General features: G+C 42.9%; 1 protein-coding gene and 1 pseudogene across 3 annotated transcripts in view; one reads left to right on the top strand and one right to left on the bottom strand.

Moving 5' to 3' along the window:
* The window catches only part of Exoc4 (exocyst complex component 4), a 724,890-nt gene extending 710,829 nt beyond the window's left edge, over positions 1–14,061 (bottom strand). For 2 of the 3 annotated variants that reach the window (NM_009148.4, NM_001347089.2), the window contains exon 1: positions 13,913–14,023. In NM_009148.4, coding sequence (NP_033174.2) covers positions 13,913–13,998 — 86 coding nt within the window. In that variant the 5' untranslated portion in view covers positions 13,999–14,023. Of the gene's footprint in view, positions 1–13,912 lie in introns of all 3 variants that reach the window. The other variant, XM_011241262.1, reaches the window with a different exon arrangement.
* A 16-nt stretch (positions 14,062–14,077) lies between these two features.
* On the top strand, positions 14,078–15,883 carry Gm1401 (annotated as a pseudogene).
* The last annotated feature ends 1,053 nt before the right edge of the window (positions 15,884–16,936 follow it).

Raw genomic sequence — 16,936 nt, 5'->3', positions numbered from 1 at the left:
CAGACCAAGCTGACCACTACTATCCTCCTGCCTCTACCTCCCAAGTGTTGGCGTTACAGACAAGCACCACCACACTGGGCACTACAATGCAGTTTTAGTTTAAAAAAAAAAATCTTCGTTCTGGTGGACAGTCCATGCTGATGAGCAAGATTTCACATCTCTACTTATAAAATGTTAATACTAAGCCCAGAAATGTATAGATGCCCCATGTCCAGCACATGGGGAAGAAAGTAAACAGAACACAAACAGAAGCAATGCAATGGCCACTTGGTGAGCACGTCTGTGATTATCCCTAAGACAGTACGATGAGCTGGACAGAATCTGACCCTTTTTCTGAGACACATCGCAGAGCTCAGAGAAGGGAATAAGGTGCACATAGCACACACGCATGCAGCCTGCCCTCCGTCTACCATACATGTGAGCTGCTGTAGTCCCTGCCTCACCTCCTGAGCCGAGAACTTCACTCTAAGTGTATGACAGCTCGCCTGTAAGAAAGCAGGGATTAGCTAAAGAAGAAAAGATGCACATGGGCCCTACTACAGTTTTTTCTCTCTGTTTTTTGTTGTTGTTGTTGTTGTTGTTGTTGTTGTTGTTGTTGTTCTTATTCTTGTTTTCCTTTTTAAGAAACACTGTTGGACCTGACAAAATGGTTAAGAAGAACAACAAAAAGACAGAAGCAAGGAACATGATATAAAGTTGACACTCCAAGATGCATTCAAATTACACAGCCACTCTTTAGCTTTTGCTCTGCCCTATTTCATGTAAACTGTGATTACAATTTACAAAGTGCTGCTGAGTGAACACTGGAACAGGAAACGCTAAACTAGACTGCAACGAAGCTGGATGCAGAGACATTTCTGGATCACTAGCAATTTTTCACGACGACACCTCTGGTATTTTACATGATGAATTATATCTCTAACCATGACTAATTAATCCCCAGGAAGGAATGTGTTCACCTAACAGGCTAAAGGGTCCACCAAATGCTTCTAGCAGGAACAAGGATGGGAGATGGTTCCAGCAGACTCACAAGCCACCAGCTCCCAGTGACTCCCAGACAAAAATTAAAACATGGCATAAAGATCTGGAGACTAAAAGTGGAATTGGTCAGTTTCTTTTCACGTCTTTCTTTTTTCCCTTTTAGAACACCAGCTTCATTCAGTCTTTCAGTTAGCCAGTTAAATGTTGTGACAGGAAAACACACACTCACCATCAGCCATTCCTTCTTGGAGCAATTTTGCTCTCTTTGGATTTAATAGAGTAATGGAGTCCAGACAGAAGCAAGCACATGAAAGTCAATGCCATGTTTTAAAAGATCAAAGGGAACACACACAGAAGGGAAAGTGCACCTATGAAGATCAGGTTACTCACCAGGACAACCCGTCACTTACCAGAGCAAGGACTTCCAGCCAGAGACAGAGAAAAAGAAATCAGCCAAACCCAGACCACCGCCAGGAATACAGCAAACATGTCCCACCTTTTGGGGCCCTCAGCACACATCACACCGAGGCATCTGAGGTTTGCAGAAGGAGCAGTAGACAGCACTTGCCTAGCATGTGCAAGGGTCCTGGGTTCAGTACACAACACTGCATTTTTAAAAAGCCACTTTTTCTTTCCCCATTCCATTTACCTGTGCAAAATTTGAACATATTTAGCTAAGTACAGTGACACAAAACTTTAATCCCAACAGAGGAATTAAAGGCAAAGGCGTGTGGCTCTTTGTGTGGGAGTTCAACAGCAGACTAGACTACAGAGAGAGACTTGTCAAAAAAAAAGAAGAAAAAAGAGGAACATAAAGTTTGTAAACTGGGCTAGGTATGGTAATCTCATCACTTAAGAAGGTAGAGGCAGGAAGATCAAGAGTTGAAGCCAGCCTTTGCTACAAAGTGAATCTGTGGTCAACCTAGGCTATATGAAACTGTCTCAAAAACAAAACAAGTCAAAATCAAACAGTTGTTCTTAAAAGTAAAACCACAGACTCAAATAGGGCTTTGCAGTGGGGCAAGGAAGCATCACCCTATAATCCCAGACACTTAGAGGATAAAACAAGAAGATCATGATTTTGGGGTCAGCCTGGGCTACACAGTGATGCTCTGGCTTAGGAAAAGAAATTCTTAGCAAACAGTGACAAATAGAATTCTGAAACCCTGGTGAGTTCCTCAACCTCTCCTTGGATGTTTTTCCTCATAAAACAGGCAAGAGAACAGAACTCCTGCCTCTCCAGGATGTTTTAAGGACTGAAGAAGCGTGGAGAGAAAGGTGGGGTGCTTACTCACATTACAGAAGCAAAAGAAATCAGCTGTGACTCCTGACACTGTCAGCCCGAAGCCCCTCAAACCTCCCCATCCCAGTTCCTGGGAGTCTGTTATGAACTCGGAGCAGATCTTTTCTCTGTATTCTCACAGTGCCTGGCACATTAAATGTTTAGTAAAAGCTACATAATGAGCAACAGCAAGATGCAGAGTGTAAAAGGTCAGGCAGGACAGCTCCCTGACTGAGACAACTGCCGTGGAATGGCCTCGCTGGAAGCCATACATGCTGATAAATCCCTGGGAAGGAAAGCAACAGTTACAGGTATGGTGGCCCCATCAATTCACTGATCCTTTCAACAGGGTTTACTAAGCAGGTCACCTACCAGGCAGACTAAATGGCTAGACATACAGCAGTAACTAACCAGCCCTCCCTCAGGAAGCTAACATGTCAGCTTGGAGATGCAAGCCATAGAGTGGGTGGGTAAGCAAGTGCGTCGGGCAGAAGCTGTAGTACAGCAGAGATAAAAATGCCCCCCACAGAGAAACCCTGTCTCAAAAAAAAAAAATGCCCCCCACACTGGCACCAGCAAGGGCACAAAAAGGTACTTCGTGAATAGAACATCCTCTGTGGGAAAGCTGTTCTAGGGAGGGAAGGTGCCAGGCCATGAAGGAGAACAAATTCTAACTGCCATGGGGAGGAACCGACATGCGATCATAGTGGGTACCAACTGCCAGTGTGGAAGTGACAGGAGACGAGATCAGGAATCAGACCAGACACAGCTCTGTCAGCCTCGCTCTGGGTGGTCACTGAAGCCACTACCTCAGGGTGGTGATAACTTATCAGCCAGTAACCACATTTATAATAGTTTCATTGTAGGTTTTTGTTGGTGGTGGTGTTGTTTGTTTGTTTTTTGTTTTTGTTTTTGTTTTTTCTTTGGTTTTTCAAGACAGGGTTTCTCTGTGTAGCCCTGGCTGTCCTGGAACTCACTCTGTAGACCAGGCTGGCCTCGAACTCAAAAATCCACCTGCCTCTGCCTCCCAAGTGCTGAGATTAAAGGCGTGCGAAACCACGCCCAGCTTCATTTTAATTATATCTCATCTCTTTCAAAACAAAAAGAATCAAAGATGTTCTAAGACTATAGTAAAATATACAGCTCATCATTATATAAATGTAAAATACGAGTAGGTCACACGGCCACACAGAGTTCATAGTAAATGAGTTCCTAATCTAAATTTGAGCTTCCAAGCAGCCAAGGCAAAAAGTTCTAATTCTCACTTTCTAAAGACTCATTATGCAAGCTCATTTTTCATTTTACAATATAATAAACACAGCCTCAACAGTCTCCTTAAAATAAGGTAACAGATTTTATATTAATATCTCTTCAGGAGCACAATTAAAAACTAAATTCAGGCTTCCATATTCTGAAAGGCAATGGATATAATCCGAGTATACAGCTTTCTGATGACTTATCTTTTCCATTCTAATCTAGGGATAAAATTTAAAAAACATATAGAACTAAGTAAGTCAGGCCATGTTCTCTTAGTTTTCTCCTCTCAGCAAATCTTTTGACAGCTCCAGCCACTGGCTAGCAGGTCTCTGCAGAGCACACAGCACGCATGTCGGTATTAAGTGTTAATGTAATACTCCAACATTACAAGTCAGCGTGACAGGCCGTGCTGACTGCAGCGGCAATCACTCCTGCCTGAGCTTCCAGGTTACCTGTCTGCAGGTGACAGACTCTTATTCTGGAAGCTTTGAGCATTTGAACAAGGTGAGAAAGGGGCCTAGCTTAGTTATAAACTGATCTGTGTGCCCCACAAAAAGGCTTGTTTTTTCTTTTTATGATAACATCTTAGTACTCTACTTGACTGTGTTTAGAGACAGAAAAGAGAGGCGGTGATAAAGTCCAGCAAGTCAGGGAAACCTCACGGCTAGGAATGCTGTTCTCATGAGAAAAGCAAGAGACAGGAAGGAATCCTGTGCACACAACCAGAAGAAAGGCTCTCAGGGGGACAGAGCAAGGAGATGGCCATTTATATGCCAAGAAGAGAGATTTCACCAACAACCAAATCTGATGGTGCTTTGACCTTGGTCGTACAGCATCCAAAACAGTGAGGAAATACATTTCTATTGTTTAGCCATCCAGTCATAGGTGTTCTGTGAGAGCTGCTGGAGCAGAAAGCTACACTGCCTCAGAAAGTGCAGGCAATGTTATTACAGTTAGTTAAATTCCCATTTGCCCTCTCTGTTTGCTGCTAGTTTATCTGGGTTTGGACGGTTGGGTTGGGTTGGGTTTCTTTAGGCAGAGAATTTGTGATCTCCTGCTCTAGCTGCCAAAATCCACAAACTGAAGATGTGCACCACCAGGCTCAAGTTGGTTGGTTAAACTCTCAAGGCAATGTCATCGATCAGCCTAAACAACACACATCCTTGACCAATCTGCATGAAGAATGGGCTGCTGAATACAGCAGCAGATGGCTAAAACACTTGCTGCAAGAGATAAAGTTACACATCTAAATCTCAGTGACCATTCAGAATGAACGGAACTGAGCCATATTTTCTGAAAGCTGATAATGGGCTTACCTGTCCACTAAGGCCCCGCTGACCTCTCTTCCAGAAGTAACACAAACTAAGAAAACAAATAATGAAAATCCCCTTATGCAACTAAGAAAAACTAATTACAAGTACACCTTCACATATCCAAAAATCACTCATCAGCAAACAACAGAGCACCATCTCCAACAGGGGTCAAGTGTCCTAAGCTACCCTCTTTCTCAGAAGTACTCCGCGTGGGCCGAGGAGACTGGCCAGATGCTGCAAAGTTCCTGAGCTTCTTACCATCAAGAACCTCAACCCCACCACACAGATACCTGCTCTCCGACACAAGAGTACAAAACAAGAGCGGAACTTGAGGTGCACGAGATTCCAAGCCTGGCTCCAGAAAGTGAAAACTGAGTGATTCAGAACTGTCTTTTCAGAAGAAAATGTCTCTTTTTGTTAGTGGTCCCAACACAAGGGGGAAAATGTGCAGAGCTGATGTGACTCTTCCAACATCAATCGTGCTTCCTTCCCTCACTGCTGTTAAATCATCAGCTCTACCCAGCACTTGCTGGGTACTAGAGGCACATCTTCTTTCCAAAAAGGAACCCAGCCCACCTCATACACAGCTGATAGCAAAATACACCTACATCTAGCAGGGAAACTAAAGACAACAGCTCTATGCATGAGTAGAGAAAAACCCAGAGCCATGAGGAAGAAAAGAGACTGAAGGATACAAAGGCTCACTACACAGCTCAGTCAGAGTTCCAAGCTGATTATGCAAAGCATGACACACCGCTACACTTCATAGATGGCGCCTGATCTATAACTGCTTCCAGGGTGTTATCAAAATGAGAGGCCCTCGTCATGAATCTGAGATTGAATAAGGGATCCCACATTACAGAAATGCTAGAGATATGTATCACTACATAATCACACAAGATATATTTGACTCAAAGCAGAAGCAAATCAACACCTCACTTTCAAAACGGATTTTATTCTATTCAATTATACATTGTGATGCCTTGTTTCTTAATTATGACTCATTAGAGCCTATGAAATACAGGATAATCCCATCCCAACTGATAGCAATTCACAATGACAAGTCCCTCTGAAAGAGTTCTCTCATGCATATGAGCATCCCTGAACAGTACAGAGAGACTTATGTAGCCTCAAGTGACAGTAAACAATGTCTGCTTTAAAGTCATTTGAAAACTCACTAGTGTCTGGCTGTAGACAGCACTTAGAGCCAATTACTACACCCAACGTATATGTGGATAGTGCTTCAATAGTGCAATTAACTCAGTTATACAGAACAGTACTAGAGACCGAAAGCTATAAATTGCTTAGGCAACAAAAAGGCCATTATCTAAAATTAAGTAAAATCACTCGACTCAGGCATAAAACTCAGTTTACGGCTGACAAAGTCAACTTAAAAATCTATCTCTTTCTCACTTCCTTGAAAAAACCAGCATGCTCAGAAAGTATTGTCCACAAAGAGCCTCACTTCCTGGTGAGTTCCTCACAAGCAGATGTTCTGCACTTCTGACATAATGGAAATTAGGAAATTAGGGGCAGGCTTCATAAATGCAAAGATCCATGAGGCTTTAGAATAAAGGTGTCATGGAGAAATGCCAAGATCTAAAGCATTGGTTCCCACCCTTCCTCATGCTGCAACCCTTTAATAGAGTTCTCACGCTGTGGTGACCCACAACCATAAAATTATTTCACTGATACTTCATAACTGTAATTTTGTTACTGTAATGAATCGAAATGTAAATATCTAATATGAAGGATATCTGACATATGACCCCTGTGAAAGGGTCTTTTGACACAGGCCATGGCCCACAGGCTGAGAACCACTGATCTAAAAGACTATCATAGAGAATTTCTGTGATTAATCTAGCTGCTAAGCAAACGCTCTACCTCCAGCCCCCACACATATATTTTATGGAAATTTTGTTACCATATTTTTTAATTGGTCAAAAATTTCTGATGGCAAAATTTAAAATTAAAAGACTTGTCAAAAAATGTCACCTTCAAGAGATAATGCCATATTCCATCTGACTTCATCTAGCCCTGATTGGCTCCGATCCTCTTCCCCAACTACAGGAGCAGAATGACTTGTCTTGGTGAATATTTCATTATACAAATGATCATCTTAGCAGCAATGCTTTTTAAAACTTTAAAGGAGTATTTTGTTTAAGTGTGTGTGTGTGTGTGTGTGTGTGTGTGTGTACATGTTCACAGTGCCAGAGGTATCTGATACCCGTGGAGCTAAAGTTATAGGGAGCTGCCCAATATGGACGCTAGGTCCTCTGCAAGAGCAGTAACTGCTAAGCCATCTCTCCACTTGAGTAATACTTTTAAAAAATGAGACTCAGAGAGGAGAAAAAAAATCATAGCCCAATTATTATCTCAACTTTTTTTTAAGGTAATAATTTAAATTTGTTTCTTATATCTCATTTCCCCAATAAAGCACGTTTAAGCGATACTCAAACTTCATCATGCTTTTAAATCATCTGTATAGTTATAAAAATGCAGATACGTGTCAGATGGGTCAGGCAGTGCCTGAGACAGTGAATTCCTAGAAAAGTCTCAAGGGTGCTTCTGGATATATATATATATGATAATGTGAATGACAATTCCTGGAAAGAAGCTGTGTCTACAAAGACTGACTGATTAAAACTACAGTAATAGAGACTGGAATGTTGTGGGTCCAGAGGCTTTTCCTGGATTAACTGTAGCCCCTGGAACAGTCACACCTTGCCCACCTCTGTATATGAATCAACATCCTGTAACTTAACAGATAAAAGCCTTTGGAAATCTATTGTCTTAGCAGGCCAATAGCTTCACCAACATAAAAAGCTAAGACCACTGTTAGAGAGCATCTTAGGCCTGTAGGAGAACCTCCCCCATCTTGCTTTACCTGCCTCTCTGATGTACCCACCAATGTACTTTAAACTTCCCTTGATTTATAACTATAAATATAAAACTGCACCCACTTTGGAACCTGGAATTTGGTATAGCCTTAATCTGTGTTCCTAGGCCACGGGTCCTCAAAATGACTCCAGAATAAACTATCTCTTATTCCCTTTAAGATGAGGGGTGTGTGTGTATATGTGTGTGTGTGTGAACAGCACTGTTTTAAATGAAAAACAAACAGTATCTCTTGAATTCATAAATGATTTTTGAATTTACTTTTTGAAAGGGCTTCTAGTAAAAGATACAACTCAGAAAAAAATTCTCATAAAAATCTTGAAACGCATATTGTTTTTATCAACACTACCAAAAGTAACACAATAGCATTCTTTTATTACTTTGCATCAAATTGTGAGTTCTCAGTGGCTTCAAGGCTGAATCCCAAGCACATAAACGACTGGCTACTGCTTACTATGCCCAAAGTAAACCTACTGTGACCACATCAAACACCAGACCAACACTCCTGCAGGTGGCAAAAGAGCTATATCTTTAAAATAAAGAACTATAAGACATTTCAAGGCATGTCTCAGAGTCCTAATGGAAGAGCTCCAGGTTTAATGAGATGCAAAATAGAGGTTGGGAATTTAGCTCAGTGGTAGAAACTTGCTTAGCAAGCACAGAGTCCTGGGTTCGGCCTCCAGCTCCGAATTGGTTTGTGTGTTGTACAGTAGATTGGACCGGTGGCCTGAGGAATATCAGGCAAGTACTCTTAGATCTAGTAAAACTCAAATTTCTAACCAAAGACACTACAGACACTAGAAATGAAGAATTAAGCATCTGAGTGCCTCTTTGTTTCAAACTATACAAGGCACTCTTATATGCCTTGTCTCATTTCATGTTCCCCCAAACCACACTAGATCTTCACCATCTCATTTCATAAATGGGAAAGTAACACTGGGGGTGGTAGGAGGCTGAGTAAGTGATTTGAGACTAGAGGTTAGTACATTTTTCTTAGCTACCCTAAACCACACCCTCTCACTAAAGGATATGACCAGACTTACCTATAAAGGCATGGATAGAAAAACTTGATGGTACTGCCCAATAATAAAACTATATGCCTCAAAGCTTTCAAAAATTCCAACATGGGCTGGAGAGATGGCTCAGCCGTTAAAGGCTAGGCTCACAACCAAAAAACTCCAACATTAACAATGAGTCTTGAGGCTAGAAACCAAGACTTCGTTCTCCAAGATACTAACTCTGCATGTATAACCAGAAATTGGAGCATTTTTCTTCTCATTTCTGTAAATGCAATTATCAACTGTCCCAGGACCTCCTGAAAGTGTCTGTTCTGTTTCCAATCAGGCGCTCATGTATCTTGTATCCCACGTGCTGCTATTACAGGTATGCACCACCACGCCGAGTTTATGCTGTGGATCAAACCCAGGGCTTTGTGCTGGGCAAGTAATCTATCAACTGGGTCTATCAACAGTCCTGACCCTCTATTCTGATAGTGATTTGCAAATAGCAATGCATCGTGGAGGGGAACAGGGCTGAGGGAAACAAAGTGAGAAACCTAAAGGCTACTCTGAGGTGGACTCTGATGAAGAGAGGAGACTAGAAATAGTATCTATGCCTAACACAGCTCTTGGGGCCCAGCTAAAAGCAGAGTGGCCAAGCTCCTCCTGCCACAAACTGTCACAAACCTCAAAGGTCCACATCACACAAAGCCTGGTCCTGTCAACAAACCTTACTTTGAATAAACTATGGGCTGACCAAAATATCCTTTGCAAAGGAAGGACAGAATTTAACAGGAGCATACAATAAAGGATTTTCTATGTTACTGAAATTCCAACTTCTGTGAAGACATAAAAGTTGATGAAAATGTGAGTTTCCAACTGCCTTCAAACCTCCTTGGCATCTGCAACCAGGCTGTCTACAAAAGTTCTGCTCCAAGGTTTCAATAAGGTCTCTCTAAGTCCCAACCAGAGTTTGTCTCTCCAATTAAACTGGCTATTTACAGGCTGACATACAAAGAAGGGAGAGTCAATGCTTAATTGGAAAGCAAATCACCTAACAGTAAGTGGTAGACACATTACCCAATTAAAAACCTCACAAGAACTCACAAAAATAAAATAACATCTCCAAAATGCCATCTTGCTCCTTTCACAACTTCAACTTCACACCAAACAAAAGGTTGAGGTAAAGTAATCAATAGGAAAGACGGTAGATATGGTGTGTGAAGAGTATGTGAGAGAGTGTGTGTGTGTGTGTGTGTGTGTGTGTGTGTGTAAAACATTCAAACAGGACACTGTCTACCCAATTATTTCTGCTGTAAAGGGCCAGTGGTGACTTCGATCTATAGTTAGTAGCAGTCTCCAAAAGACCAATCACAAGCACTATCTCTCCTCACAGACACGATAGTGAACCATCACACACCTGACTGGCCTGAAATATGTTTATTCAGGACTTTTTTTAAGTGACTAAAATTTTAATTTACATATCTCAAAGTTCCCTTTCGATCAAATATAAGAATGCAGTTGTACTGTACTGTATTTCTATTCTTTATTTTAAATTCTCATTGACAGACTCTGATGCCAACAAAACCACTGTGTCATTATCTAGTTAGTACTCTAGGCAATGAGAACTGGCTGTGGTGGGCCAAGCCTGAACTCCCAGAATCTGCATTAGGAGGTGGAAGCAGGATAAGACATTCTAAATTATTGGTGCCTAGATAGCAAGTTTGAGGACAGTGAGGGCTACATGCAAGCCTATTTCAAAAATCCACATACAAACAAAAGGAAAAAGTGGCAATGAGACTGGGGCATTTCCTTTGTGTGTACTAGCTCAGTCCTTACACTACACCTTATCTGGAGTTTAATCCAGTACTATAAAGTGTCTACAACAATAAATGTTCTTCTCTTCAAACTATTAAAAATAACATTTTAGCCAACTGTGGTGACTCACATCTTTATTCCCAGCACTTGGGAGGCAGAGTAAATACATCTCTGTGAGTTCAAGGCCAGCCTGGTGTACACAGCAAATATAAGTCAGGCAAAGCTATAGATCATATCTCAGATAGATAGATAGATAGATAGATAGATAGATAGATAGATAGACAGACAGATAGATGCAATATAAATTGTGACAACACTAAACCTAGTATAGAAATAGTATTTTTATACATCTGAAAAAGAACTGAAGGAAATTTGTAAACATTCCAAAACACCAGAAAACCTGCTGCTGCTCAGTGATGTAAAGCCATAAAGGTGAGCCAATCAAACTGTTCAAAAGACAGTGGAGTCTGTCACTAACCTATTTTGTGACAAATGCCAGGTGAAAGGCAACAAGAACGAGCTAGCAAGCACCAAGGACCCTTTCCGGAATACTCGGACTTTATAAACACAACCCTAAAATGGGTTTCCCTTTGTGAAGCTTGTTGCCAAAGCAACCGGAAAAGGTCTAGTCTCTTGAGAGAATCTGAGAAAAGTTAAAGACAGAGGAGATAACTCAAGTACATGGGAGGACCTGAGAATAATGACTGTGCTGTGCAACAGAAGCAGCATGAAGGGCAGGAGCTAAACAGATACCAAGAGCAGAAACACAGTTACTCATGAGAAACACACAGGCCTACTCCTGTCTGCCAGCCCAGACTCCTCCCACCCCAAATCCCACCGCTGAAGTTATACTACCCTTCTCCTCTCACTGGATTAAGCACAAAAGAGAATCAGGAAGAAAATACCAAAAGAGATTGGCAACATCTTCCCTCAATCCAAAGCCAAACTTTTCGGTATAAAAAGAAATGCTGAGGTACAAACAGCAACACTTCAGCAGCAAAAACATCGAATCTTGTGTTCGTGCATAATCACGAAGCCCAATCTTTATTAAACTTGCCTAGAATCATAAGTGTGGATATACCTCGACAGCATGGTTGTAAAAAACACAGTAAAGGGAACATGTCATGCATGTGTCCTGACACCATCTGGATTAGGAGTTAAAATTAAAGCAGTACTTCACAACAAAAGCCAAAGTAAAAGATGTCTGGGCCAAAATCATAGTGATAAAGTGAGGGTGATGCAGGCGAGCATGAGGGATGGATAACCAAAGAAAGCCAGATGTGGTGGTGGACACCCGTGCTCCAGGGCTTGGGAGATGGAAGCAAGAGTTCACGGTTACTCTTATCTACACAATGAGTCTGAAGCCAGACGGGGCTACATGTAACTTTGGTGGTTCTCAACCTGTGGTGTATGTCTTGACCCCTTTGGGGTCAAATAGCAAGTATTTACATTACAATTTATAACAGTAGCAAAATTACAGTTATGAAGTAGAAACAAAATAATTTTATGGTTGAGATCATCACAACATGGGGAAGTGTATTAAAGGTGGAACCATTGCCATAACTCAACACAAAACAATGAGGTACACTGTCCAGCAGTGGTGATGCCCCCTGGAAACGGCAAGGAATTGGTCCTTACAGGTAAATATACGACTCCACAGCAGAATCCGTCAGAAAGCTTTTAAGTTATTTTTCAGTTTTTAAGTATCACATGTTGAGGGTAAATCTAACTGCCACTTAAGGAATCTGACATATAGCCTAAAGTTTCAGAAGCACAAGGAAGAGGACGGGACATTTGTTTACAGTTGTTATTCTCCCTAACTCACTCCACTTCCATGGAAGTGACCACTCCTTCCATGAATTCTGAATCGCCATCTTTCTCCAGGCCCATACTCTCCTCAAAGGGGATAATATATCTTGTCTTTGCATACATAACTCAGGTCACTCATTCCCTCATTCAACAAATATTTCCTAAGTACTAAATAAATGCTAGGCACCATACTACATACTTATCTACTGTATAAGAGAGTGTTGACTATCTGGCAGGAAAAAAAAAAAAAAAAACAAGATCAGAAAAGGATTCCAAACACTCATATTAGAATTCCAGAGAAAATTAAGGCGCACTACTACAAAGGCTCCGGCTGAGGTTTTAATATCATGGGATAAATCTGAACTGTACATTGTTAAACTAAGAATGTGTGCCTGCAGTGTTTTCTCTTCAGGGCCTACAAAGTGTATCACTTTCACAGACAGTTCTATCCTCTCGTTTTAAAATAAAATTGATAAAAACAGGCCATTCTCTTAAACTCTGCCATAAACCAATACACGGGTCCTTTTCAGTCGATTAAATGGTAAACTTTTAAAGCCTTTCAAAGCTTGATTTACCCATTCTCTCAAGGGCTTAACCTACCAGATTCTGGTGGATCCTAGGTTTTAAAAAGATAATCAGGATCATTACAGGAGCTCTCTTAACTCAAATCAAAGTGAAGGATAAGTCGAGGAAAGTGGGAAGCAAGGGGTATTTGTTTTAGGAAAATATATGGGATGAAATGCAAATGACAACAATGGATAAGTGTGTCATAATGCATTTTATTCAGGCTGATCTAAGTCTGTTTAACATTTTAAACATTTAAAAATAAGAAGAAGAAGACTAGTAAATAGTCAACCACCCCCACTCTCACCCTAATAGTTTAGGGAAAAAGTAATGAGGAGGGCAGTTTGAAATTCTATTTTTGTATGGTTTTGAGTAAGAAACTGGAATAAGAAAGCAATAAGAAAGAAAGAAAGAAAGAAAGAAAGAAGAAAGGAAGGAAAAGGAAAGAAAAAAGCAAAACAAGAAGGAAGGATGGATGGATCACTTTAATATTCAATGCTAACAGCTCACGCAAAACCTAGGATCTGAAGCTGTGGCTATTCACAGGTAGTGGAAAGTGCCCAAAGTTGGACACTCTGCAACTCCTAACAGGAAACTTGGGCCTGATCCCCACGAGCCCAGGACACCTCCCGGCCTTCAGGAGTGTGCACAGCACCAGGGTCAACCAGAACCTGTTGTAGGAATGAATGAGTACACCTGCGCTGGGTTTCTTCCCGAACCCAAGCGGGCCAGCTTTTAGGACCGGGGACAGAAGTAAAGGCCATGCCCCGAGGAGAAGACTGGGGAGGTGGGGTGTCCTCCCCTTAACCCCGGCCCCAGAGAGTCTTAGAACACTGCCCGGCGGGGGCGGGCAATAGGCCCTGGGGAGGGGCGGGGGAGGCCAAAAGGGAGAGAAGGGCCGGCGGATGGGGCCCAGCCGATGCCTCTCCCTTCCACCGCGGAAGTCCAGCCGCTGCCCTGACCTCACCCTGCCTGCCTCCTGCCTCCCTCACCTGATCACCGAGATGAGCAGCCCCGAGGGGTCTTTGCTTTTGCTGACTGTGCTCCTGTATTTCCCACCAGCTGCTTCTGCCGCCATCTTGGTACGGGAGCGAGAGCCAGGTGCTTGACAGGACCGGGAAAGTGTAAACTCCGCGGCTGACCCGGAACATCCACCAATGGCAGAAGAGAAGCGCTTAGGCGCGGAAGTGAAAAACCCAATCCCTGGAGTTAGGAGGCGGGACTGAGACTCAGCTGGAGGCTGAGGCTCCTGTCCTCTCTAAGCATTCTGGGAAATGTAGTTCTTCTGCCGGTCCCGGGCATGCCTGGACAATAAACCAAGGGCAACTTCATCAAGCCTCCTTACTGTCTCTTTAGATCTCTTCAGACAGACCTTAAGTTGTTTTTCAGTTTACTCCATTTTATAATTTTACACGCTTTAACTTAATGTATCTGATGATAAATTGCAGATTCTTCTATTTAAACAAAGGTCCCAAAAGAATGCTTGTGTGTGCAAAAATATTAACTTCAAATACCATCTTTAAATCAACCAAATGCAAAAATGTACACGCACAGAGATTTTTCTTTGGTATTTTTCTGAGACTGAATGTTTCTATATTCGTCTTATGTACAAGTTCACTGTTGCGGTTATGCCAAGTCGCAGGCTGCAGGCTGTGAGGGGGAAAAGTACCTGTCCTAGGGGCTGTCACATATATATATATAGTTTCTCATGTTGTGGTGACTCCCAACTATAAAATTATTTCATAGCTACTTCATAACTGTACCTTTGCTATTGTTGTGACTTGTAATGTAAATATTTGATATGCAGGATATCTGATATGCAACCCCAAAGGAGTCAACCCCACAGGTTGAGAACCACAGACCAATTTCAATGGATACAGGAAAATCTTTTGTAGAAATTCAACCATACTTTTAAAATAAAAGCACTCAAAAAAAAGTCCCAAAAAGGAGGAACCACTGCAGTTCTTCGGGCGGGGGGGGGGGGGGGTTACTCTCATAGCACACCTTGTATCAGCACAGCAGCGGTGGCGGCTTCCAGAAGGGTCTGGGCGTCTGGTGGAGAGGCACAAAGTCCAAGCACTTTCCCTCCAGTCGGTGTTGTGGGGCGACTGAGACCATGGAGGAGTCGGAGGAGTCGACACCTGCTCTGCACAGAAGGAAACGGCGCTCCACACCTTTAGCTCCAGCCACACCACCTTCACAAACAACAGAGAAAAGCCCATACTTCCAGACCACAGAAATCTCACTTTGGACAGTGGTGGCTGCTATTCAAGCTGTGGAGAAGAAGATGGAATCCCGGGCTGCCTGAGTGCAGAACCTGGAGGGACGTGCAGGGTCAGCAGAGAAGAAGCTGGCTGACTTCGAGCCAGAGAGTTCAGCAACCAGCCGGAGGGCAAGTGGGCCGTGCTGGGGACCCTGCTGCAGGAGTACAGGCTGCTACCGCCACGACTGGAGAATGTAGAGAACCTGCTTCGCCACAATAACTTCTGGGTCCTTTGGTTGCCTCCCGGCAGTAAGGGGAAACCCCAAAGGTGTCCGGGTCCCTTGAGAATGATGGGGTCTGTTTCTCAGAACGAGAGTGTGAGAACCTGGAGGACTGGCAGAAGGAGCTCTACAGAAATGTTATGGAAAGCAGCTATGAGACGCTGGTCTCTCTGAAGGTTCTTGGCCAGCCAGAGGAAGAAGTGGAGTTGGGTGCAGAGATGGTGGGTGACTCAGTGGAAGAAGGTACCCACTTGGCAGATGGGGCCATGGTTAAACAGAAGATGCTGTACAAGCAGGAGGGCCCTGCAGGTCTTCCCAGCACGTTTTCCAGTGCAACTGAACAGCAGGCTTTCTTTGGCGCGGAGCAGGCTGTGTTCTGGAATAGTCCAGGAGATTTTGCCCTCTTGGAATCAGGCCCACTTGCCCTCCGGAGGAGAATTGCTCCTGCTTTGTCCTCCTTGGCTGAGCACAGAGGCTAATCTGAGGCGCAGGAGAGAGGGACCTGTGGCCCCAGCCTTTGCTATCTTGGCCTTGTTGCTGGGTCTGTTGTTTTGTTAGCCCCTGCAGGTCTCTGGTTTTCTCTTTTCTGGTGCATTGTCACACCACAGGGACTAGTGGCCAGTTCCAGGGCCCACTCTAGCATTTCACATGTCTTCCCACAGTTGTATGGGGCCATAGAGGTATGTGGTAAGTTCCAGGAAGTTATTACCCTCAATTTCTCTTCCATTTGTAGCTTCCTTGTTAATAACTAGTATAAATAATTTAAATGAACCGTTTAGCTTGTTCTAAAGACCCCCTTTTGGAGTTAGATTCTTGTTTTTTTTGTTTGTTTGTTTGTTTGTTTTTAAATATGGCTCAAAACTTGTTTTATAAATTTCAAGAGTTGTAGAAGTTGTTCCTAACTTGGGAACTCAGCCTGCCCTCCAGGAGGGAATAGGTTATGGGGCTCTTTTAGCCCACCCACACTTAACATAGGCCAGAGAGCCAAGACACGTTGCTGGCTTCCCTCATTGCTGGCTTCCCTCGGTGGGTTGCTGAGTCCACACAGGTGGGGCTAATTTCTCAGGTGGGCCAAGAGGAAACCCCTGAAGCCCTGCTGAGAGTAAAGACTGGTTTGAAGAAGCTAAGAGTTCAGTCCTGGGACTTTGGTGTCTCAACATACTTCCCCTCTCCCCGATGTGTTTCTGCAGTCCTGGGCGAGGGGTGGGGATGAAAGACTGAGCTTGACTCTATTACACCAGGCATCACTTGAGGTTGTGCAGATTAGACTTTCCAGTGGCTGTACCAGGGATGACGGAGAAGAAGCACAGATGCTAACACAGGAGTGTTAAGTACCTGCCCCACTGTCATTGGGGAGGGAGGTGAGAGTGGGTTCCTTGGTCATATGTGAATGTACTCTTGTCTGGAATAAATCTTGTTACTTGTATTTTAAAAGAAAAAGTCCAAAAAGAAGGAAAGTGCACAAATATAATGGAATTTTAAAAACAAATTAACAGTATATATAATAATGAAAAATAAGTTTCCCATTAAGA

The sequence above is a fragment of the Mus musculus genome, chromosome 6, assembly GCF_000001635.26.
Source record: "Mus musculus strain C57BL/6J chromosome 6, GRCm38.p6 C57BL/6J".
NCBI classification, from domain to species: domain Eukaryota; kingdom Metazoa; phylum Chordata; class Mammalia; order Rodentia; family Muridae; genus Mus; species Mus musculus.
This window is presented reverse-complemented; position numbering and strand designations above follow the sequence as displayed.